This window comes from Sinohyriopsis cumingii, chromosome 5, assembly GCF_028554795.1.
Source record: "Sinohyriopsis cumingii isolate HCF-2022 chromosome 5, ASM2855479v2, whole genome shotgun sequence".
NCBI lineage: Eukaryota > Metazoa > Mollusca > Bivalvia > Unionida > Unionidae > Sinohyriopsis > Sinohyriopsis cumingii.
In genome coordinates, this window is record NC_142965.1 from 12,160,608 (window position 1) to 12,185,121 (window position 24,514).

The 24,514-nt window shown below is 33.2% G+C and overlaps 1 protein-coding gene across 4 annotated transcripts in view; it reads right to left on the reverse strand.

Moving 5' to 3' along the window:
* Positions 1 to 3,129: 3,129 nt before the first annotated feature.
* LOC149798644 (FERM, ARHGEF and pleckstrin domain-containing protein 2-like) overlaps positions 3,130 to 24,514 on the reverse strand; it is a 290,202-nt gene continuing 268,817 nt past the window's right edge. For 2 of the 4 annotated variants that reach the window (XM_089957479.1, XM_089957480.1), the window contains 5 exons: positions 23,992 to 24,101; positions 18,216 to 18,367; positions 17,427 to 17,534; positions 16,555 to 16,706; positions 3,130 to 12,967 (listed from right to left, as the gene is read on the reverse strand). In XM_089957479.1, coding sequence (XP_089813605.1) covers positions 12,862 to 12,967; positions 16,555 to 16,706; positions 17,427 to 17,534; positions 18,216 to 18,367; positions 23,992 to 24,101 — 628 coding nt within the window. In that variant the 3' untranslated portion in view covers positions 3,130 to 12,861. The remainder of the gene's footprint in view (positions 12,968 to 16,554; positions 16,707 to 17,426; positions 17,535 to 18,215; positions 18,368 to 23,991; positions 24,102 to 24,514) is intronic. The other 2 variants (XR_016421008.1, XM_089957482.1) reach the window with 2 other exon arrangements.

Sequence of the window (24,514 nt, forward strand, 5' to 3'; positions counted from 1 at the left end):
AATGAGTGGACTACATGGTTTTCGTGCAAGGCCTCGATGAGTGGAATGCATGCTTGTCATTCAAGGCATCAATAAGTGGATTGCATGCTTTTCATTCAAGTCCTCAATGAGTGGACTGCATGCTTTTCATTCAAGGTCTCAATGAGTGGATTGCATGCTTGTCATGCAAGTCCTCAATGAGTGGACTGCATACTTTTCATTCAAGGTCTCAGTAAGTGGATTGCATGCTTGTCATGCAAGTCCTCAATGAGTGGACTGCATACTTTTCATTCAAGGTCTCAATGAGTGGACTGCATGATTTTCATTCGAGTCCTCAATGAGTGGACTGCATGCTTTTCATTCAAGGTCTCAATGAGTGGATTGCATGCTTGTCATGCAAGTTCTCAATGAGTGGACTGCATGCTTTTCATTCAAGGTCTCAATGAGTGGATTGCATGCTTGTCATGCAAGTCCTCAATGAGTGGACTGCATACTTTTCATTCAAGGTCTCAATGAGTGGACTGCATGCTTGTCATGCAAGTCCTCAATGAGTGGACTGCATGCTTTTCATTCAAAGTCTCAGTGAGTGGATTGCATGCTTGTCATGCAAGTCCTCAATGAGTGGACTGCATGCTTTTCATTCAAGGTCTCAATGAGTGGATTGCATGCTTTTCATTCAAGTCCTCAATGAGTGAACTGCATGCTTTTCATTCAAGGTCTTAATGAGTGGATTGCATGCTTTTCATTCAAGTCCTCAATGAGTGGACTGCATGCTTTTCATTCAAGGTCTCAATGAGTGGATTGCATGCTTGTCATGCAAGTCCTCAATGAGTGGACTGCATGCTTTTCATTCAAGGTCTCAATGAGTGGATTGCATGCTTGTCATTCAAGGCCTCAATGAGTGGACTTAAGTTTTTCATTCAAGGCCTTAGCTATAGTGGCTATCTAAGGTAAACTATGCTTCCAATACTGGCTGCCATGCCATGGTTACCAAAAGCCTTTGACTTCATCCAGTAAAATCTGGCTTCTAAAGGTGGACAATTGTAATAGCATTGAAACAGAGTTAAGATGAACAATTAAAAAAAAAATCATGTTTTTGTCATCTAATTTTTAACCCCCTCTCTGAATTTTGGCATCTCATTGTCCCTTTATCTCTGGCTTTTGTGGTCTTATTTCCCCTTTCTCAGGTTTTTGTCATCTCATAGTTCCTACACCTCTGGCTTTTGTCATCTCATTTTTCCTCCATCTCTGGCTTTTGTCACCCAATTGCTCCTTTCTCTGGTTTTTATAAACTCATTATTGTACATTTACTTTCATATAACAGAAAACAATGTGCATTTTTTAAATAATTGTTTTATGTCTTTTATGCTTATTGGTACTCAATGGATGGATGGATGGAGGACATTTTAATAGCATTTCAGTACAATACAGATGACAAAATACCTTTTAAAAGTTCTAAAAATGTAAAAAATATTGCAAAGAAAAAATTCTTAAGTCATGGCAATAAAAAAACAAAGGGTGTCAATAGCTATGCACTCAAAATACACAATTGGTGGTATAACCTCTCATGGAACTTAAAAGTTTATGGACTTTTCCCAACTTTTTCTAGACTAGACTGAAATTTCAAACAAAATACTTAAAAGTTCCAAATTTTGTTATACAAACTGTATTCATTTAAAGAGTTGCAGATCTTTTCTGGTGGTATACCATGAAAAAAGCTTCTTGTCCAAGTTTGTCATAAATTTCTGCCCCATAATGTGAAAGTCTGTGCATGGGTAAGGTTTGTTTTTCCAGCACTTATTTGTTCAGCTTTCATTCAATGTATTTTGTCAGGCAAATAAAACATGCTGATTTATACAATATTTAGAAATGAGTGGCTTGAAGGCAGCTTGTGATGGATGGATGAATACTTATGGTCGGGCATAACAGCGTACATTGTTCTGTTGCTGTTTGTATTATAGTTGCTTTCATTTTGTGTTACATATACTACAATGATAAAATAATTAGACCAGCTTTAAGAAAAAGATCAAGTGCACCTTGTGTTGATAGGGAAACCATTCTTGATTTCCATTTACACGATTATCCCATGTAATCTAAAGCATTCTCATTGTTTCCATTTTCTGATAACTGTCATGTAATCTAAAGCCTTCTCATTGTTTCATTTTCAAATGATTATTGCATATAATCTAAAGCATTCTCATTGTTTCCATTTTCTGATAAATGTCATGTAATCAAAACATTTTCATTGTTTCCATTTTCTGATGATTATTTCATGTAATCTAAAACATTTTCATTGTTTCCATTTTCATATTATATAATCTAAAAAATTCTGAGTTTTCATTTTCATGTCATGTAATCTAAAGTATTCTCATTGTTTTCAGTCATATCATTTAATTTAAAGCATTCTCTTTTTTTTCCATTTTTATATGATTATGTCGTGTATTCTCAAGCATTATCATTGTTTCCATTTTTGTACATGTCATGTTATCTCAATAATTCTCACTGTTTCCATGTTCGTACAACGTAATCTAAAGCTTTCTTATTGTTTCCATTTTCATGTTATGTACATTATCATTGCTTTCATTTTCCAGATTATTCCATGCCATCTAAAGCACATGCTGTTTCCAGTTTCATATGATTCTGTCATGTGATCTAAAGCATTCTGATTGTTTCCATTTTCACATTATGCCATGTAATCATAGAATTATTATCATTTCCATTTTCATACCATTATGCCATGTAAAAGCTGTTTTACAATCATGTTTGAACAGATAAAGCATCTTTGAGTGAATAAATGGAAGGGGTTGAAAAGAACAAAAGAAATTACAAATGTTTTTAGATGACAGGAAAGCCCCAACCAATGTGGTGCTGAAGGGCAAAGTTTAGTCGTAGAGGGGTCAAAACTCCATTACACTTGTTGGAAAATCATTTAAACTGAATCTGAAATAGGTCATTTCCATATAGGTAGAACCTCATACCAAATGTTTTAATCCATCAAATCATTCAAAACTTAAACAGCAAAAATGAAATTTTGCAATACATGTGATGAGATGTGACAGGACAAGATCAACAGATAAATTTAGATAACACTATATGCCACAGAAATATATAGATATGGTTGGGCAAAAAGAGACATAAATATGACAATAATAAAGTGTAGATATCTTTTAATTTCATGACCTTTTACACTGTATGACAATAGCCTGATTATGATCTGTATAATTTACTCATGTATAATGTACTCATAGTACAAGTGTGTTCATTTGTATATTCAAGATGATAAGTACAAAATATAGTGTGGACTGTACAGTATTTGTATACAGTAGCTATGAGTACAAACTGTACTGCCCTGTACACAACAGTGGAAAAGTATATTGGTTCAACTGAAATACCTCATCATCAATTCATAAACTATGTGCCATTACTTTCATACTATCTTGTGAACATCATACAGGTATTTAATAAAACAAAAGTTGTGTACTCATTATAAGGTTACGATAGCACCTACACAAACCAAAAAATGTTAACCTTTGCTTGTAAGACAACAGGAACACTGCTCCAATAGCTATATTTATGACATTTAAAAATTTTGTTTGTCCTGTTAAAGACCAAACTTAAAATAGATCACAATTATGATAATGATTACCACATATGAAACACACTAACACTGTCTTAAAGTAATTCTGAATGACAAATTAGGTAACTATGGCCTACATTTTAAAAATGACCACATTACTATTATAACAAATTTAGTGTGATATTTCAAATAATTTGGTACTCGTCAAACAAACAAAAATTCTTTTATATTACAAACAGTTAACCTACCAATTAGAGACATTGGTAGCTAAATGGATGCATACTCTCTTCTCCTTGGACACTGAATGCCACAAGGAGAATTAACTCCATGCAACTAACTGGATCACCCTTGTTAAATAAAGTCATTATTATTGTTATTGCTAACATGTACATCGAAAGAAAAGGAAAGCACACACACCATCCTGCATAGTTAATAACACACACACAGACACACACACACACACACACACACACACACAGAGCTTATTTATTGGGGCCAATTTCATGTTTGTAAATTTGTAAAACAACTACAGATTGAAAGCCCTAAAAGGTACTGACTTGTGAAACAAACAACCCTTTTTTGTTATTGGCATATACATGCAAAAAAAAATTCCTTATGACAATAAATGTTTTTAAAAGCACAAATTTTGATACCCATGAAAAGCAGATTAGCAAACTAATTAGACAATACATGTACCACATTTTAATTTTGACATGCCAATAATAGGTTCTCACAGGTTACTTGAGCAGTAGATAAAGGATAGCAGCAATGAATTTGTCTTGAGGCAAGAAATGTTGCTGTGCCTACCCAGATGGAGCTAGGTGCAACAGAGTTGAGACTGATCAGCAATTTATGGTTTCTTCCCTTCCTATTTGAAATTAACATCTGGAAGTTTGCTGATATCATTAACAATAGTGTTTTTCCTCAGTTATAATTTATTTTGTTATTTTATTTTCACATAGTGACAAAGATAATGTCATCTCTTTTTGTCACTTTTAAGTTAACCTCAATTTTGAACACTTAAGTATCAAATTGGTATATAAAATAAATTACCGCTTTAAAATTAAAAGCAATGTATTTTTCAATGTATTTTGAGTATATCAGTCAAAATCTATTCATTAGCTTCCATACATATTTTTTTATGTGATTTACAAAAAATAGTGCTAATTGTTTTTTGCATATTCAAAATTCATTCACTTTTACCTCTCGTTTTTCCAAATATTTTGATTAATGTCCAAAAGAATAATACCAATGCACTCTCACATCTTTTGCTGGCAGACTGGCAATGCTTGCACAAATTTTAGAGCCCTTCATGCCAGGGTGTTTTCTTCTTCTTTCAAATTTGGTCAATTCTCATAAGTTTTCATGATGTCACAAAAAGGTTTGCTTTTATATATTTTGTAACCTTGGCAACATTTGACGGCATTTCAGCATCACTTTTTTACAAACAAAATCAAGAACTCTATGAAAAGATGCTGTCAAATCTTCTTTGGACATGTTTTTCAGAATCGAAAGATTTGTATAATTTTAGCAATGGCAGTCAAATTTGATGGCAGATTGGGATCCTTTGTAAAATTTAATGCTCTTTATTTAAGAGTACTGTGTCAAATTTTTTTAGATTCTGTTGATCTATTTTTGAGAAGAATCCACAGAATAGTTTTTATATTTTTGTCAATGGCAGCCATATTTGATAAATGACTGGCATCATTTGTACAAATTTGAAAGGATTTCATGCCAAAAAGCTATTGCCAAGCTTGCTTAAAATTTGTCCAGTGTTGTTTCTTAAAACAAATGTTAAAACAGCTATAGCTGAATGATGCACGAGGGACGACACACGATATGATGCTGGGTCATACCATAACCTCACTTGGCCTCATGGCAGGTGAGCAAACAATTTCTACAAAATCTACAATGCTTTTTTGCCTAGCTGCATTTTTCAAACATGCATGTGAGACCTATCAAAAGATACTTACTGGTGGTCTAAATCTTTTAAAAATGTATTGCTAAGCAAAAAATGATGATGTATTTTGGCTATTATTCAGGAATTCATACATGCTCATCAACTGAAATTCAAAGAATGAAATGTACATTATTTATATGAATTTCACTCCATTACTATGAAATGTACAACAGCAAGTAGAATGTTCTGACCAGTTTCCTACACTGGAAAACCCTGGACAATATTTTTTCAAAATCTTTATTTTACAACAAAGTCAAACAGGTTTATTAGAAAATAATGCTTTTTTATATAATGTTAATCCTCACTGAATGAAATACATGTGGAAGTTTTAAAGATACTTGTCTCTAGGTTTTTGTGTAATGATGGCACTGTATACACATAAACTGGTTTGAAATTCTATTACTCATCTCTAGCTTTTTGTGTAATGATGGCACAGTATACACATAGATTGGTTTGAAATTTTATTACTCATCTCTAGCTTTTTGTGTAATGATGGCACTGTATACACACAGACTGGTTTGAAATTCTATTACTCATCTCTAGCTTTTTGTGTAATGATGGCACTGTATACACATAGATTGGTTTGAAATTCTATTACTCATCTCTAGGTTTTTGCATAAGATTGGCAATGCATACACGACTGTTTAGAAATTCTATTATCAATTTTTTGCATAACAATGGCACTGTATAATATAGACTGGTTAAAAATTTTATTATCTCTAAATTGTTTGCATAACAATGGCACTGCATACATATAGACTGGTTAGAAATTCTATCTAATATATAATTGCAGACTCTCAGTTGAACTGGTTGATCTATGAAAAACTTTTGGAAAAATGCCAGTCATTTCCCTTTAAAAACACTATATAAAATGTCTGCCATGGAATTTTTTTATAACATAACTGGAAGTGCAATGTTACCTTTTGCCTCTTCTATTGGAAAAAGTTTTGTGTAAAAGATTATTTATATCAATGAAATATCAGCCTTAAAAGTTGCTGAATGACAAAATTTTATCTCTGGAAATATAAATTAATTATAATTTTAATATCTGATAAAATACCATTAAAATTAATTTAGATACAACATATATATAATTTGTATAATTTTTTTTTTTTTAGGTCTTTGCTATATTTTCATTAAATATGCTATAAATAAGAAATCTATTTTGATATATGAATAATTCTCAATTGCTGGTAATTTTTTTTCATGAAATGAAGAAAAAAACCTCAAACAAAAGAAAGTAATGTGTGCGTGTCTTTGAGCTGCTTGTATTTTGGACCTTTTGAATAAAAGAATAATCTGTAATTTATAATTCTGTTTTCTAAATACTCCCATTGCAACCTTTTAATGTATATTTCTGTTTTCTAAATACTCCCATTGCAACCTTTGAATGTATATTTCTGTGTTCTGAAAATTCCCGTTCAACTCTTTACTCCAACATAAACTTGTACTTATTGTTGCACAAAATGCAATCAGCTCCCATTAAACAGGCATTCATTACAATGGAATATTCGGGTACCATGAGAATGGTGAACAAATATGCCTAATTATAAATTTTATCTTTATGATCGAATATTTCAATTTCTGACTTTGACAGATTGCCTTGTAACATACTTGCACATTTCCTTGATATATTATTATTTACAATGAACATTATCATTTCTTGGAATTTTAGTTTAACAAATAATATATGACATGATAACATGCACATATTTCTAGACAAATTTGTTTCATGTGTAGGAAAATATGCATATGATACAATTCTAAATGACTATCATTGCTCATTCAGATAATATTCCCCATGTCATATTTAGATAATATTCAAGCTCAGGAATTCCCCATGTTATATTTAGATAATATTCAAGCTCAGGAATTCTCCATGTCATATTTTCTAACAACAGGTATGTGAGTTTTGATAAAACATTTGTGAAACTGAATTGTAGTTGTGGACTGATGTAAAATGAACACAAACTGTAATTTTGAAATAAATTTTAAATGACCTTAACAAGTGTTGCTGATTATATATATATATATATATATATATATATATATATATATATATATATATATATATACACACACACACACACACATACATACACACACACCCTAATGACTCACCTGATCTTTGTAACATATATCTACATGTTACTTGTGCATTACCTAAGCTGATCTTTATAACATGTATCTACATGTTACTTGTGCATTACCCAAGCTGATCTTTATAACATGTATCTACATGTTACTTGTGCATTACCCAAGCTGATCTTTATAACATGTATCTACATGTTACTTGTGCATTACCCAAGCTGATTTTTATAACATGTATCTACATGTTACTTGTGCATTACCCAAGCTGAAACATATTACATGCAAGGAGGAGCACATTAAATACCAAGTTTAGTAGTCTTCTGTGTAGGCAGAGGCTGGGCATGGTTCACTGGAGATTACCAACCAACAGATCTAAATAACCTACACCTTTGATCAAGGTGTGTGGTTTTGAATTCAAATTACTATGTAAAACCCATTGATTTCTTATCAGATGCAATTACGATGACCTTTAGACAACATAATCTATACCCTTTCTTATTACTCTAGTACAAGCTGTCTGCAAACTCTGGTCAACAAACTTACTTGTAAACAGAAGCTATCTTACAAACCTGGTTTATTTTTGTGCCACAATAACCTTGACCTTTGAACCCAAAATCAACAGGCCTCTTCTATACCTTAAAGCGCAAGCATCCAGTCAAGGTACATGGCCTGGAACTAATATTATGCAAAAAGCATTTTTCTTGTTTCAGTCGTATTGACCTTGATCTCTGATCTCAAACTGAGTAGGCTTGTTTCTTACCCAATGTGCAAATCATCCACAAATGATGAAGGTACGTGGTCAAAAACTGAAATAACTGTGCTGAAACCATTATTCTTTTCTTCAGTCAGTGAGGACCTGGATCGTTGACATTTTAATCTTAAGTCACTAGGCTTTGTTTAAAGTCTGATGTAAATTTAGACCAAATGATAATGTGCTAAACTTTCGCTTCTGCTTTCAGTCATGATGACCTTTGACTGATAACTAAATTGATTGTTCATTAAGTAAAAGCAATACATAAGTTTGGTAACTGTAAATGGTTCAGAACAGGAGTTTTTGTACAGAAATTAAATGGGAAACACAAGGTCAGTACACTCTGCCTTGTGGCAGGCATATAAAAACATATGCGATTAAATTTTGGATTGTTGAATTATTAGTCAAACAAAAACATACATATCAATAAATATGCTTAAACTTTGTTTACTTATGAAATTAATTATTCCATGACAAAACAAACTCGAGTGAGACTGAAGATAACCCTAAATTCTCCATAATTTTTCTCACTCTGTAAGCCATCACAGGTTATGTTTCCACACTTACTATTAAACAATCAAATTTATAATTTATAATTTTATCAAGCTAAATTTGATGAAATAACACAGTCTCACATTAGACATCAATGTAGTCAGTTGCTGGAATGCTTCTCTGGTGGAAAGACAAACCAAGAAAATGTGTTAAGAGATGAGTATTTTCTCGCCACTTGCAGTTAGTTTCATAACATATTACTTTACGTAACATGCCAATACAGTTATTTGCTCCTCTTGTGATGTTTTTGTTCATCAACAAGTTATCACATGGACATTGTCAAGAAACATATTTTCCACGTTGATGTTTCCCGTGTCACCTAATAAATATGTCAGTTAACAAATGAAAATGTCTGCTCATTGCCTAATGTTCTTCTCTGTTTATTTTAATGTACACTCACTGCACAACAGTTTAAAAAATATATAGTGAGCCCTTTTCATGGTACAGATTTTAGTCAAGTTTGTTCTTGCAATTGCAAGAGTAACTGCCAACTGTTGCTACTACAAAATGTATATACTTGAATATAACTTGGCTCCAACAGCAAACCCCAAATTGGTACTGCATGATGCGCCAGCCAAGATTGGACTATGCCATTTGTTAGGAGTAATCATTGGAATAAACACCATAAACCCTGATCTTCCAAAGCAGTAGATCAGGGTCTATGTTGTTTGCAGCTGCACCAGATATATATATCCAAGTATATACACTACTTGCTATTATCTCAAAGAGCTTTGAACATTGAATCTTTTTTGAGATCATGGTTTTATAAAATAAATAAAAAAACGACTTTTTCACACAGCTTGAACATAAAAGTTCTGTAACAGTTATGATAAGTGTAGTAAAGTTTAGGAAGTGAGAAAACACCATCTGACAATGAACAGTTATGATGGACTTAACGAAGTAATGCAAACAGAAATTGTTAACATCATTTAACTTTTGCAGAGTGAAAGATCAGAAATCCATAAATAAATGAATTTCAATACTATATTAAAAGCATTCTTTTTCATAAATTTTCTAAGTTCCTTGCCAATTTACAACAAATTTTAAGCTCATAAATTTTGTTTGATTTGAAAGTATTCATGATCTATTGCCTTGTATTTTTTTCTTAAAAAAGGAAAATTTGAGTAACAATTACATAGTTAAAAGATAATCAATAAAAATGTTTGACGGAAATGATCTGAGATTTAAAAAAACCTACACCAAAATGAGAAGATATGATTGATAAAAATTTCCTTGCAACAGCATTTAGTTAGTAATACTAAAAAGCCAAAGATAAAAAGCATTGTTTACAGCCTATGTACATTACTCAACAAAATGTCTCTTGATTGAAAAGAGTTCAAACAATAAAAGGATGACACTTGTTTCGTGAAAAACAAATCAAACATCTGTACCAAATCAAACAGAATACTAATATTACAACATCCAAGAAGTCTCTTACGATGACATAATTAGGATTTTAAATATTTCAAACTTTACTGACAATGGATATGTATATTTAGTAAATGTGTAATCTACAAATAACTAATATTCAAACAAAACTTCCGTGTTAAAGCAATCAATACGAGTGTGTATTGCCTACAGCATGGAATGTACTGCACTGTCTGTAATATCTCGTGCACTTTAATTTCTCGTACACTATTATTTGTTCTTTGTTTTTTTTAGTACATTGAACTTGTAAAGTACTCCCTCAGTATAATGATATCTATGGGAGGCATTGTGTATAATGCATTATAGCAAGAACTCCTTACTACCACGTAATGAACCCATGGCAATATGTGTATTACAACAGGGACTGTTGTCAAAGTTACGGGCATTATACATGAAATGGAACCCATGGCAATGCATGCATTACAATAGGAAACATAATACTGGGCCTTAGAGTGAAAACACCTTACTACCACTAAATGAAATGAAACCCAGGAAAATGCATGCATTACAAAAGGGACCAAGTCAAATTGATAGCCATTAAATGGAACCCATGGCAATGCATGCATTACAACTGGGACCAAGTCAAATTGATAGCCATTATTAATGAAATGGAACCCATGGCAATGCATGCATTACAACTGGGACCAAGTCAAATTGATAGCCATTATTAATGAAATGGAACCCATGGCAATGCATGCATTATAACTGGGACCAAGTCAAATTGATAGCCATTATTAATGAAATGGAACCCATGGCAATGCATGCATTATAACTGGGACCAAGTCAAATTGATAGCCATTATTAATGAAATGGAACCCATGGCAATGCATGCATTATAACTGGGACCAAGTCAAATTGATAGCCATTATTAATGAAATGGAACCCATGGCAATGCATGTATTACAGAACAAACCATGTTATAATCATGGGCCTTGTAGTGAGTACACCTTATCACCACTTAATGAAATGGAACCCATGGTAACACATGCACTTTTACAAAAAGAACTGTGTTATAATGATGGCCATTAGAGGAGAACTGTACTAGTAAGATTTTACAAATATTTCTATTTAAGAAACCGATGAAAATTGTAATACTTTTGTTTCATTTACCTGGTTATCTGTATCTTCCCCTCTACTAAAAAGTATATGAAACATTACCAACAATACAGCATTTATAAAGTGAAGGAAGATATACATGCATAGGGTTTAATAGCCAATCAGTACAATCCTGACTATGTGGTGCTGATTAGAAATTCACTTATCAAAATGTAAAGGTAAAAAACAAGCTTCCAAATAAACATAACCATATGGTCTTGCAACACAAAAGGCAAACATGTTAAAACTTTACCAAAAGGAACATAAAATAGGATCCTACTGTTTAAGACTGACTCGACTGAAAGAGCAACCGCTACTAAACATTCATGATGTGTGTTAAAAATTTACTGTGGAAAGCCACTACACACAAGTAGCAATGCAGTATATAGCTGTCTATAACACACAACTGCCACAAAATGTTCTGGCAGATCAGTTTCTGTGCCAGTGATATTTTCATGAGCCAGAAGTTGTATCACAATATCACCAAATTTTACAAAAATTATATAATGTTGCATATTGTTTAGACTATCATGAGTATGACTGCCATGAATTTAAAGACCCAATGAACAAATAATAAGGTGGAAAATATAGGACATCATTCCTAGTCCTCAAATTATAGTACCATGGTACCATGAGAATGAAATCTGTTACAAAACCATACCGAAAGGAACAACATTATACCCATGAAAAAAATGAATTGCCAGTATTTCAAATTGATAAAACTTGGCAATCAACATGAGGTTACAGCTCAGAGAAAATTCCATACCCTCCTCAACAGACCTATGCCTCTGTTGATTGTTGCATTTTATATCTGACAAAAACATACATTTAAATGTCCTAATGCATCTGATTACAGTAAACATGATACTCTGTAATAGTGTTCTGTATTGAAGTGCACTGCAAATGGATCTATGTCCACTTGGGGAAGTGCATCTTAAATCTGTATTTTGCTGATATTGACTCGGTGATGATAAATCATGATGATAATATATGATATCATGAAAAAAAACCAGTGTCGTTCATTTGTTTGAACACTATAGTTAGGCATGTATTACAAGCATACAGCATCTGAAAAAACATCTATGCTGGCACTTTTATGTAGAATTTGCCATCCATTTTGGAAAATGCATCTGTAATATCCAATGTGTGAATGATAAAATGTTTAAAATTGAAGATTGCTTTGAACAGGTTATTGAATGATCCATTTTAAGTCTCTAGGTGATTTAGGAAAATAATGATGAATTCTTCTACATGTCTTCACATGTTGTCTCGATGTAATTTTAATCGGCCAAAGTGCAATCACAAGTTTTCATCATATTAATCTCCTGGCATTTGCGAGTCCATACGACTGAAAAGCCTAATCCTTCTTGCACTGTTTGTAGCACTGTTGATGACTTCAACCCATCTGCAAGAATAAATCGATAAATTCTATACTGCATCGTCATTGATTTCGCCAGGCTTTTGTGAGTCAAAGCGACTGAAAACGCGAATCCTTCGTGCACTATTTGTGATGTTGTTGATTACCTCATTCCATCTGCAACGACAAATAGTAGAAACAAATATGTGTCTGAAGGAAATCCTTTATTAAAAGGGACAAAACTCTTTACATCTATAATAAGCTCATCTTTAGGCATAATCTCCTTGACAACCAAACATCAATGCAATCTGACAAATTTTACAGAAGTGGCTGTGCACAATTTTATAAAAAGAAACAAACAAAAGCCATATTCAATACAAAAGCATAAACATGTTCCATAATGAACTATATTAAAATGTTGTAACCTATTTAAAGTAGTTAATGTTTGAGTTGCTTCCTTATTTTTCCTAAGCCCAAACTGAGAATCAAATGAAAAGTTTTAGGATGATTCCATTTTCTGCTGGATGATTCCATTTTCTGTCATCTTATCTAATACATACATGGATTAGAGTTGACTGTTACATAAACCAAGTTGTTTTCATTATTTTTTGAGATTCTGGAAAATTGTCAGTGACACATGAAGAATGACGTCTGAATGCATATAAATAAATAATTTAAAAGACCTGCAGTCTGTGGAAAACTATAATATACATGAAATAAAAAATTATCGACAGTTAATTATATTTTTACTGATAAAGAATATAAAAGTTGTAAAATCAAACACCAATATACAGAATCATAACACTGCCAGAAATGTTATTGTCTAACCATCTGCTAAATGCAAGCTCAATTAAGAAAAAGCTTAACACTTTTATTGGTATACGCGAAAGTGATAACCTTCACTTGTCGATGATAAAAACAATTTTGGAAAACTAACAAGAAGCTGGAGTCATCTATATTCCCGCCTGGCCAATACGTCTGTATGGAGCATGAAGACTTTTTTAAGAAGATTTCAAATACATGTATAGTAAATTCATGTTTGAAAAAAATACAGTGATGTGATGGGCATCATCTGTGTGTGTGTGTGTGTACTTGTGTGTCTGTGTGCTTGTTTAAATTTGGGTCAAATTTACCATTGGTAATGAATTTTCTTTTTAAATGCAGACAAGTAAGATCAAAAGTGCAAGTATGTATTTTTTGGAATGATTCCAAAAGCAAAAGTCTTATTTATTTTTTGGATAGCTTTTTGAGTTTTACACCAGAAAAGAAAGTGTTTATGTATGATGGATGGAGAAAAAAACCCAAAGAAATTGAAAGTATGATGCTTTTGTAATAACAAAGGCACGTCTAGATTACTTGTCTCATTATGTGTGTGTGTGTGTGTGTGTGTGTGTATTGTCAGCAAGATATACTAGATAGTTCTGGATCCCTACTCCAAAAATAAGGTACAAATTATCTGTGTTTTCTCCAGCTTTCTAAGAAAAGAAAAAAGACCTTTTGTTTAGGTTGAAATTGTTGGGCCCTTTTCACTTTCTGTAGGCCCTGCCAATTTAATTATTTACTTTAGCTTGCTATTTGCTTAGTACCACAAGTTTGAACATTTTATGAGGTTCCTTTACATTACTGAAGTAAATCTGTACCAACAGTTTTCTTTCATACTACACTATTATTTACCGATTATCCCATGTTCCTGTGCAATGCATTCTCCTTATCACCTTCATGGACTTAAATACTTAGCATGAAGGGAAAAGATGTTCTTGAATTCTTAACAATTTGCTCTAATTTGCAAGCACAAGGTAATATTTATCTATGAGAAGCTTCCTGCATGGCCTAAGTGACAAAGTCAGCATCTAGATGACCTAGTGGACTTGTCTATTAGACGAGACACACAACACAGGTTGCAAATGATACGACCAGTTTTATTTATACTACACATGTTTACATGTACCTTTTTATTATGTTTCTGAGAAAAAAGGTGTGAGGGCAAAGCCTGGAGATAACACAATGTTATTTATGAATTATAGGCAAACCCATGGAAAAAACAAAAAGATACTGATATATTAAACAATTTTGCTCCAGAAAAAGTGGGGGAATGATGGATGGACTGGTAAACAAGTGAATAAAAAAATTATAAAAATATTGAAATGAAAAGGTGCGAATATCTATACGACTATTCCAATATTTGTACAAATTTTTTTTGAGATATCTTGGAGTTTTTCCACAGAAACAAAAAAGTATGGATGATGGATGGATGGGCAGACAACTGAGAAAAACAAAAATTTGGGAACTCGAGTACCAGGAACAGCAAAATGCACTGTTAATCTAATAAGAATACAAAATTATAAAAATGTAATTTTAACTGTTTTCCTCTTAAGCCCCCAAAATGGAAGTATGAACAATGATTGGAAGTATTAAAAGAAAAATGGACAAAAACATTCAAAATGTTCAAACTAAAGGATTGTGAATACCAAAAGCCACAAGTACACCTTTTGTCTAATATACAACCAAATTTCAATACATAATTTAGTGCAAGATCCATAATATTGGAGTTTCTTTTACACATGTCCATCCAGTCATCTTGTCAACACTTTAACATTGATAATATATGACATCATGAAAAAACTCCAGTGTAGTTCATTTGTTTTCTTTCATACTAAATTATTATTTACCGATTATCCCATGTTCTTGAGCAATGTATTGTCCCTATCACCTTCATGGACTTGAATACTTAGCATGAAGGGAAATGGGGCAATGAAATGATCTCAGTCTGTCTGTCCATCCAGCCATCTTGTCAACACTTTAACGTTGACATTTATTATTAGGCTGGGGCCAAATTTGCTGTGAAGCTTCATCTTAGCGATGATTTCCATAATATGCACAAATCTATATGGTCATGAGCTAAACAAAAAAATAATAAATGCAGGTCACAGTAACCTTATGTGGCTGTAAGAGTACAGTACTAATAGAGAGGCATTCAATTCTTTTTTTTTCATGATTCTGGCATGAGCACTAACCAAGAAATGAACTTCCAACAAAGTCAATAATCATAAAATATAAGGTTCTTATTTTCCCCCAAGGGCAAACCATCCAGAAAGTCTGCTAACTGTACATATCAGAGAAATCATGTTACTGTGCTGAAACCTGTCTTCTACTTTCAGGCATGGTGACACAAACTTTGACCTCTTGGCCTTGAAATTGATTGGTTGTTTCTTACCCAACGGCAAAGTTTGGTAATTGTTGAGGTGGAGAACTTTAGTTATTGTGCAGAAACCAATTGTTCTTCTTTCACTCAGTGACCATGACCTTTGACATTTTGACCCTGAAATCAATATGGTTCTTACAGACTTTGAGTGCAAGCCTTCCACAAAATTTGGTCACTGTAGATGGTGGAGAACTGAAGTTTATTGTTCACAAACAAGTTTTCTTCTCTGTCACAGTAACCATGACCTTTGACCTTTTGATCCCAATACTGATAAGGTTCTTCCTCACCACAAGTGCAAGCCATCAGCAAAGTTTGTTAACTATAGATGGTTGACACTGTTTATTATGCAGAATTGAAAATAGCAACAGACTGACATTGTAGTATGTGGTGCTCATGGCACGTGTATATGAAATAGTTTTGACTCTTGTGATAATTATGAAGTCCTAACTACTATGAGGCAAGAAGGTAGAAGTGAGTTACTTTTTACCTACTCTACCTGCAATGTAAATATCATCTCACTTTGATTGACACCAATGTAAACTGACAGAGATTTATAGGATACCTTTCAAATGTGTACTCGCTCTCTGCCCTGAAGAAGTACACATGGTTTTTAAACTGAAGTTTGAACACATGATCTTTGTGAATGCCATCCTGTTCATCTGGCGTACTGACAGCATACCCCAACAGTGGCAGACTAGCTAATGGAAAATCATCCTGGAAAAGAATTAAGGTTTAATGTGATATGAGATACAAGACTGCATACATTCAAGTTACCTGTATAAGCTTGAAGTAAAACAGAAATGCACATGTAAAAACATTCCTGAATTCCTTGTGAAAATTCATACCTAATTACTTATTTTCTGATAAATGTTTAATCTGTGACCCTTTGTTACCATGACTAATCATTTAAAATGGGTCTTCATCCCACTGAAATTGATAATCCACAAGTTTCCACAGTATAGGGCCCAATTTAAAATTCCTGGTACATATATGATAATAGAAAATCTATACTCTGGCATAGGCTGTTAAAAGATATAAATGCTGCCAAATGAAATGCTTGTGTCGGATTACTTATTACATTATATGAGAAAAAGAGACTTAAGTTGCATGCACAGGCCAAGGCTGAATTCAATCTGAGGCCTATCTGAAAGGTTTCAAAATTAGTATACAAAGAACACATGAAAAAAGAATTCCATTCCATAATAATGGAAACTGTACAATCGTTTCCATAAAACCTAGAACAGAGATATTATATCACTGCTGGAAAAGTGACCAAACAGAAAACTTGACCAATGTGTAACACACAGACAGATGGATAAGAGTAAATGTAGTGGTGGGACATAAAAAATCTGTAAGAATTTGATCAAAGGAAGCATCTATAACCTTGTTAATGAGACAGCTATAAAGTGGGAGAGGTTATCTCCCTTTGTTTACCTGATATGTTTTGTAGAAATATAGACAGAAGTTTGTAAACACAACCCACAACTTCTGCCAACCATTGCTATTCTTAAATTTCCTCAACAAATAACCACTGAGCTGGTTCTGTAAAATATGGAAAAACAATATTTATCAAAAACAGTATAAAAGATCTATCATATAAAAGATGCACCAAAAACAGTATAAAGATACATCAATATAAAAGATACATAAAAAAACAGTATAAAAGATGCATCAAAAGGTGTATAAAAGATCAACAAAAAAAAAAGGTTCTAACAACATATATGATTTTAATTAAACATCTCTAGTGTAGTGTATGAAATCTTCATTGGTTATATTCGTTAACAAAAGAACAGTTGCATAATGGTAATTGCACATTTTTCCTCTTATTTTGCATATGTTGGTTTCTATTTTATGAAATATAGCTTGCTACCATTAGACGTTTTTATTCCCTCCTGTAATCATTTTCCTCTAGTAAGTACTACTTCTAATTTCATTCATTTTGCTCTGGGCAAGGTTATGTAGAAATGTGCCAAGTCAGCAAATTCTAATAAACAATTCAATCCATCATTTCAATAATTCACTTAAATCTGCATACATTTTCTGCTGTTTAGAAATTATAACATTTTTGTGTGTACTTAATTATGTGGATTAATAGGAGGGGTCAAACTGCATTCTAGGTCAATCACATATCATTTAGTCTTAGAATTAATGATTTGTATCAGCCATGAAATACATAAAATGTATGTGTCCTGAAAGTTCACAGTAGTACTGATGGGAGTATACCTTTACTGCTTTTTCATGGTCCCTTTTGCTGACACTGGTATTTCTGTGCCAGCAGACATGCATGGTTGTATTAGCTCGGTGTTGTATTTGCTTGTCCACGGGGGGAGGGGTTTTGTCCTCCTGGGCTGCTGTGTCCATGTTCTCTGTTGAGCCTAAATGTATTGTTATTATTAATATTACACAAAGGGCCAATTTACAACAAAATTACACTCAATCATTTCCGAACATTTCATTCAGTGAATTATTGAAAATAATACACTATGAATTATCAGATATATTATGGTCATCGTAGCTATGCATGTTCTTTTGAGACCTTCAAATGTTGGTGATTTCCATGTTCTCTGTTGAGCCTAAATGTATTATTATTATTAATATTACACAAAGGGCAAATTTACAACAAAATTACACTCAATCATTTCCGAACATTTCATTCAGTGAATTATTGAAAATAATACGCTATCAGATATATTATGGTCATCGTAGCTATGCATGTTCTTTTGAGACCTTCAAATGTCGGTGATTCAAGACATGATGTGTGGACTAGGATGTTTCATAAAAAATGATGCAATGGTTCATTTTTGTTTTAATATAATGTCATAGTTCTTTCATATTTTATGACAAATGTGACATGGTTCTTTTTATTTTTTACTCTAATGATGTCATGTTCATTCATATTTCACTATAATGATGTCATGTTCATTCATATTTCACTATAATGCTGTCATGTTCATTCATATTTCACTATAATGATGTCATGTTCATTCATATTTTACTATAATGATGTCATGTTCATTCATATTTTACTATAATGTCATGTTCATTCATATTTTACTATAATGATGTCATATTCATTCATATTTTACTATAATGATGTCATGCTCATTCATATTTCACTATAACAATGTCATATTCATTCATATTTTACTATAATGATGTCATGCTCATTCATCTTTTACCATATTGATGTCACGTTGATTAATATTTTATTATAATGATGTCATGGCTCATTCATGTTTTATTAAAATGATACAGTTCTTTTTAGTTTTACTATAATGAGGTCTTGGTTCATTCCTGTTTTACTATAATGAAATCATTGTTCTTTTATGTTTACTAAAATGATTTCATGGTTCACTATGGTTCATTAATTTTTTACTATAATGATATCATGGGTTTTTATGTGTTACTATAATGATATCATGGGTTTTTATGTCTGCCTATAATGATATCATGGATATTTATGTGTTACTATAATGATTATGTTACGATCAATTTGAGAATGACTTAACTGGTTGTATATCTCTCTTTATCATATGCTCATTTTTTTCTCCGTTAACTTTACATTGTCAGAATCATTCAATATTACCCGATACTGAACTCGCATGCAAATACACATACTGCATTCACGTGCATAAAGGAACTACTCCCAAGCATCATGATACAAGACTTTATCTGATTTGACTGATAAAATTAGCAATTATGGTAACAAAATAGATCACCAGAACATGACTCCTAAGCTGTCAGATCTTCACGTAGGGCAGAGGAGATCTAATTTTAGTGAAGTCACACAATACCATGTGCAGAAAATCCCTGAGGCAGTTCCAATCTGTTGCAATGCACATCCCATATACATAACAAGATCAGTTCCTATATAGGAATTTTAGTTAAAACATTATTAATGCATAAATACAAGTTTCTTATTAGAAATGCCTGATGTTTGGATTTGGGCATTTCTTCTCTTTGGCATAAATATCACTCCTGTCCAGTACATATATTACTGAAAATATACAACACAGTGTTTCTTAAGTCACTGTGAGTTTATCAACAAGAAATTAAGCATCCAGAGTTTATGCTTCTTTGTTTGTGTGTGTGTGTGTGTGTGATCGATTTGGATTTTTAGTGTAGCTTTAACAATTTTCCAGTCATATCACTATCATGTCTGCAGTGTGGCAGTTTATAGTGAAGCTTAGCATTGGGGCATCATGCCGCAGATATGTAGCATGATGTCCCACCCAGTCACATTATCCTGACACCAGGCCAACCAGTCCTAACACTAACCTCTTAATGCTGAGCACCTAGCGAGGCAGCTGTCAGTACCATTTTTATAAGTCTTTGGTATGACTCAGCCAGGGTTCTAACCCATAACCTTCCATATTTGATGTAGATGCTCTAACCACTTAGGATACCTGTGCGGTCTTAAGCCTCTTGTGCATGTTGTTTACTTATTTATCATTATTTTTCATGGAATTATTGTTAAGGAGGAAATGGAATTGTTAAGGATGCTATCACAAATCAGTTTTAAAGAAATTATTATGGATACAATGAAATCATTTTTTGATGGAATTCTTATGGATGCAATGAAATCGGTTTTTGATGGAATTATTATGGATACAATGAAATCAGTTTTTGATGGAATTATTATGGATACAATGAAATCAGTTTTTGATGGAATTATTATGGATACAAAGAAATCGGATTTTGATGGAATTATTATGGATACAATGAAATCGTTTTTTTTGGTGGAATTATTACGGATACAATGACATCGGATTTTGATGGAATTATTATGTATACAATGAAATCAGTTTTTGATGGAATTATTATGGATACAATGAAATCGGTTTTTTTGGTGGAATTATTATGGATACAATGAAATCAGATTTTGATGGAATTATTATGGATACAATGAAATCGTTTATTTTGGTGGAATTATTATGGATACAATGAAATCAGATTTTGATGGAATTATTGTGGATACAATGAAATCGGATTTTGGTGTAATTATTGTTAACACATTAACCCCTAGCAACGACTTTACGGGGCAGGAGGTAGTAGCCTACTGCCGAGCTCTGTAGCATCATGGTCATGCATGATACACTAAAGTGGGTGGTATTATAGAAAGGTAGACAGATGTAGCAAACCGGTATAACTGCAAACAGACAGATGAGCCTTTGCAAAAAGTAGGATAAGATAGGCATTTGGAATAAAGAGTGGTCTCCATACAAAAATAATAGCTCCGTTTAGCACAAAAAGAAAAAAAAGAAAAAGAAAAAAAAAGGTTCAACTTTTATCCTTCTGCTCATGCGCGAGTCAAATAGCCAATGAAAATCGATGTTTCTAATACCACTAGGCAGTATGTTATTGAAAGATGACCGGGGATTTGGTGTTTTCGAGTCTATTCAAAAATATCTTTCAAAATGTGTTTCCTACTCGATTTTCAGGCAAAAATGACAAAATGCTCCAGGGGTTAATGTGTTAAGGATATTATGAAAACAGTTGGTGAGTACACATGTATTTTAATTATTCACACATTCAGTTCCCAATTTTCATATACATGCATGCACCAAAGCATGGTTGTCTGAAAAAAAAAATCACATATACGTGACTAATGCCCATACAATGTCATACTCCATGACTAATGCCCATACTTTGTCATACTGCATGACTAAAGATCATACTTTGCCATTCTGCAGGATTAATGCCTAAACATTGTCATCTTGCATGACTAATGCCCATACTTTGTCATAATGCATGACTAATGCCCATACTTTGTCATAATGCATGACTAATGCCCATACTTTGTCACGCTGCATGACTAAAGCCCATATTTTGTCATACTGCATGAATAAAGCCCATACATTGTCATAATGCATGATTAATGCCCATACTTTGTCATCCTGCATGACTAATGCCCATACACTGTCATACTGCATGACTAATGCCCATACTTTTGTCACATTTAACTCCTTATTCTTGCACAGACATGAGGATAAGCAATATAGTTTTGACTGACTTTATTTCATACTGCATGAAACATTCCATCACATTATGGCACTTTGTGGATCCTGGCCATCATTTTTTTGTAGGATTTAACTGTACAGAATTCTATGAACAAGAGGCCAAAGATGACCTAAGATTACTCACCTGGCTGACATCTAAGGACAGTTGGCAGATAAATCTTGATTAGTATGATGCTTCTGACATTTAATGTTTTAGTAATGGCAGCCATATTGGACGACTGATTTGTATCATTTGTTCAAACTTGAAAGCATTGAGGTTGGATGCTTCCTGTGAAAGACCTTCAAGCCAGGACGCCATCAAATTTGGTTAAAAAATAGTCTGAAGAGAAGTGTTTGATAAGAAATCATTTTAAGTTATGTTATTATTTTAAGTAATGTGGCCAAATTCTTTTTTAAGGCAGTTCAGTATCAACTTTACAAATCTGAAAGGTCTTCCTGCTAGGAAGCTTTTTGTCAAATCAGGTCATATTCTGTTCAGAAGTTTTTGAGATGTTGTTTAAAGGTTTAAGATCCGAACAAACTTACCTTTCGGTCAATGGTTAAATCCAAGATTGTCCTAATGCAAAATTGCACTGTGAGTAGGGTTAATGTCCAGACGTCAAGATCGGCGAACAATTATTGCATTTTCTCCATTATATCACAAATTGAACGAAGTGTGTCGAGCTGTTTTGAAAATTGAACTATTCTTGATTACGACTGGCCTAAGTTGGAAATTAGCAGATGCAATTATGATAAAATAGCAGTGTTGGAACTGCCGAGGGGTGCGGACCGGTGTCTTCCCTTGTGTTATATTATTACAGATTAGAACCCCCCCATCCCTTGATTTTCTTTGTAATGAGCCCCTGTGCTCCAGATGTGCACCTTTCAAAAAAGTACTAGCTCCACTTGGTCAATTTTGCTTCCTGAACTTCAGAGGTAAATTGTAAAAAAAAGAGCTGATAACTGTTTTTTTACATACGATATAACTTTTTTTACATACCATATATTTGGTAATTCATTCATTGCACTTTCAGAAGCTGGTATTGTCTAGTGTGGCAAAATTCCTTTTTCCTTTTTGAATAGCTGCTAAGGATAGTGTACTTTAGACAAATTCAGGCTGTTTTTGGAGCACAAGGGAGCAGTCATTTTAGTTAGCAATGTGCCAAGATCATTTACAATTTCCAACAGTACAATATTCAAAGAAATGTCAGCCATATTACATCAATGTAGCCTAGAGGTATGCCAAAATTCTCTCCACTGTGCATGTTTTAAATGCAAACAACTTTACCTTACATATGTCACTCTCTCAAAAGTACATAATAACTGGTGAGTGCCCCCTTAACTGGTTCTTGATCTATGCTGGTTACAAGGAAAATCCCTTTTGAAGATATTAAGCTAATCGTCAATGACCACAACTCTTTCAAAAACGTAATTAAGGAGAAAGAAAATACAAAGAAAGTAAAAACACATCCATGAATATGAGACAATGTGCAGACCTAAGTCCAACATTCTATGGTGAATAGTTCCTGAGTAATGCTGGTTACTGGGATCTGCTTTAGTGGAGATTAATACCCATTGAAAAAGGGCAGTAACTCTGCATCTGAAATGAAATTCACTCAAAGGTACATGTAACAGTCAATTCAATGGCCAAATTTCATCCAATTATGAATAAGGTTTACAGAACTGTTCTGGTTATAAAAGGTATGAACTAATGGACAGATAAAAAGACATGATGATTACAATATGGCACTTACATCTCAATGCAGGCCCTAATTAGGTCAATATGACCTACTTTTGAAGGGTTAGTATGTTCTCAAAGAAACCTCACTTATGAATCTTAATAGATATAATTGCAAGTGTGTTGGAGCAATGAGGCTACCTGCAAAAGAAACAGGGCATTAAACAATAATAACAACTAATGCAGTGGCAGCAATTACAATAATGCTGTCACAAAGTGATACCTGGTCTCCCCTATGTTTTACAGGCAAGTTAACACTTACTAGTACTGGACTTCAGACTAGCATATCGCAGTTTGTCATCATTTCTGTTCTTGGACCTCTGAATTGCTTCATTGAGATCTTCTATCCACTTGTCTTTCTCCTCTTGTGAACTGTAAAGAAAATATCACAGTAATGTGAGTACTGTATGGTACTTTCCAAGACAATAACAGCAATGTGAGGGACATGTCAAAGTACTGACAGGACTGTATAGTATTTATCAAGATGCTAACAGCAATGTGAGGGACTTGCCAAAGAACTGACAGGACTGTATAGTACTTACCAAGACACTAACAGCAACATGAGGGACTTGTCAAAGGACTGACAGGACTGTGGGATACACATCTAAGTACACAAAGAACACCAAAGGTTACTTATCAAAGTACTAAGAGTACTGTAAAGTCAAATTTGTAGTCAAGATTTGGTACGTCAAGATGTGCTAAATCAAAATGACTAAATACTGGCAAAATTGTATAACTGAAAAACTATTTATAAGGGATTTATGTTTCAGTATCTAAAGGAAACA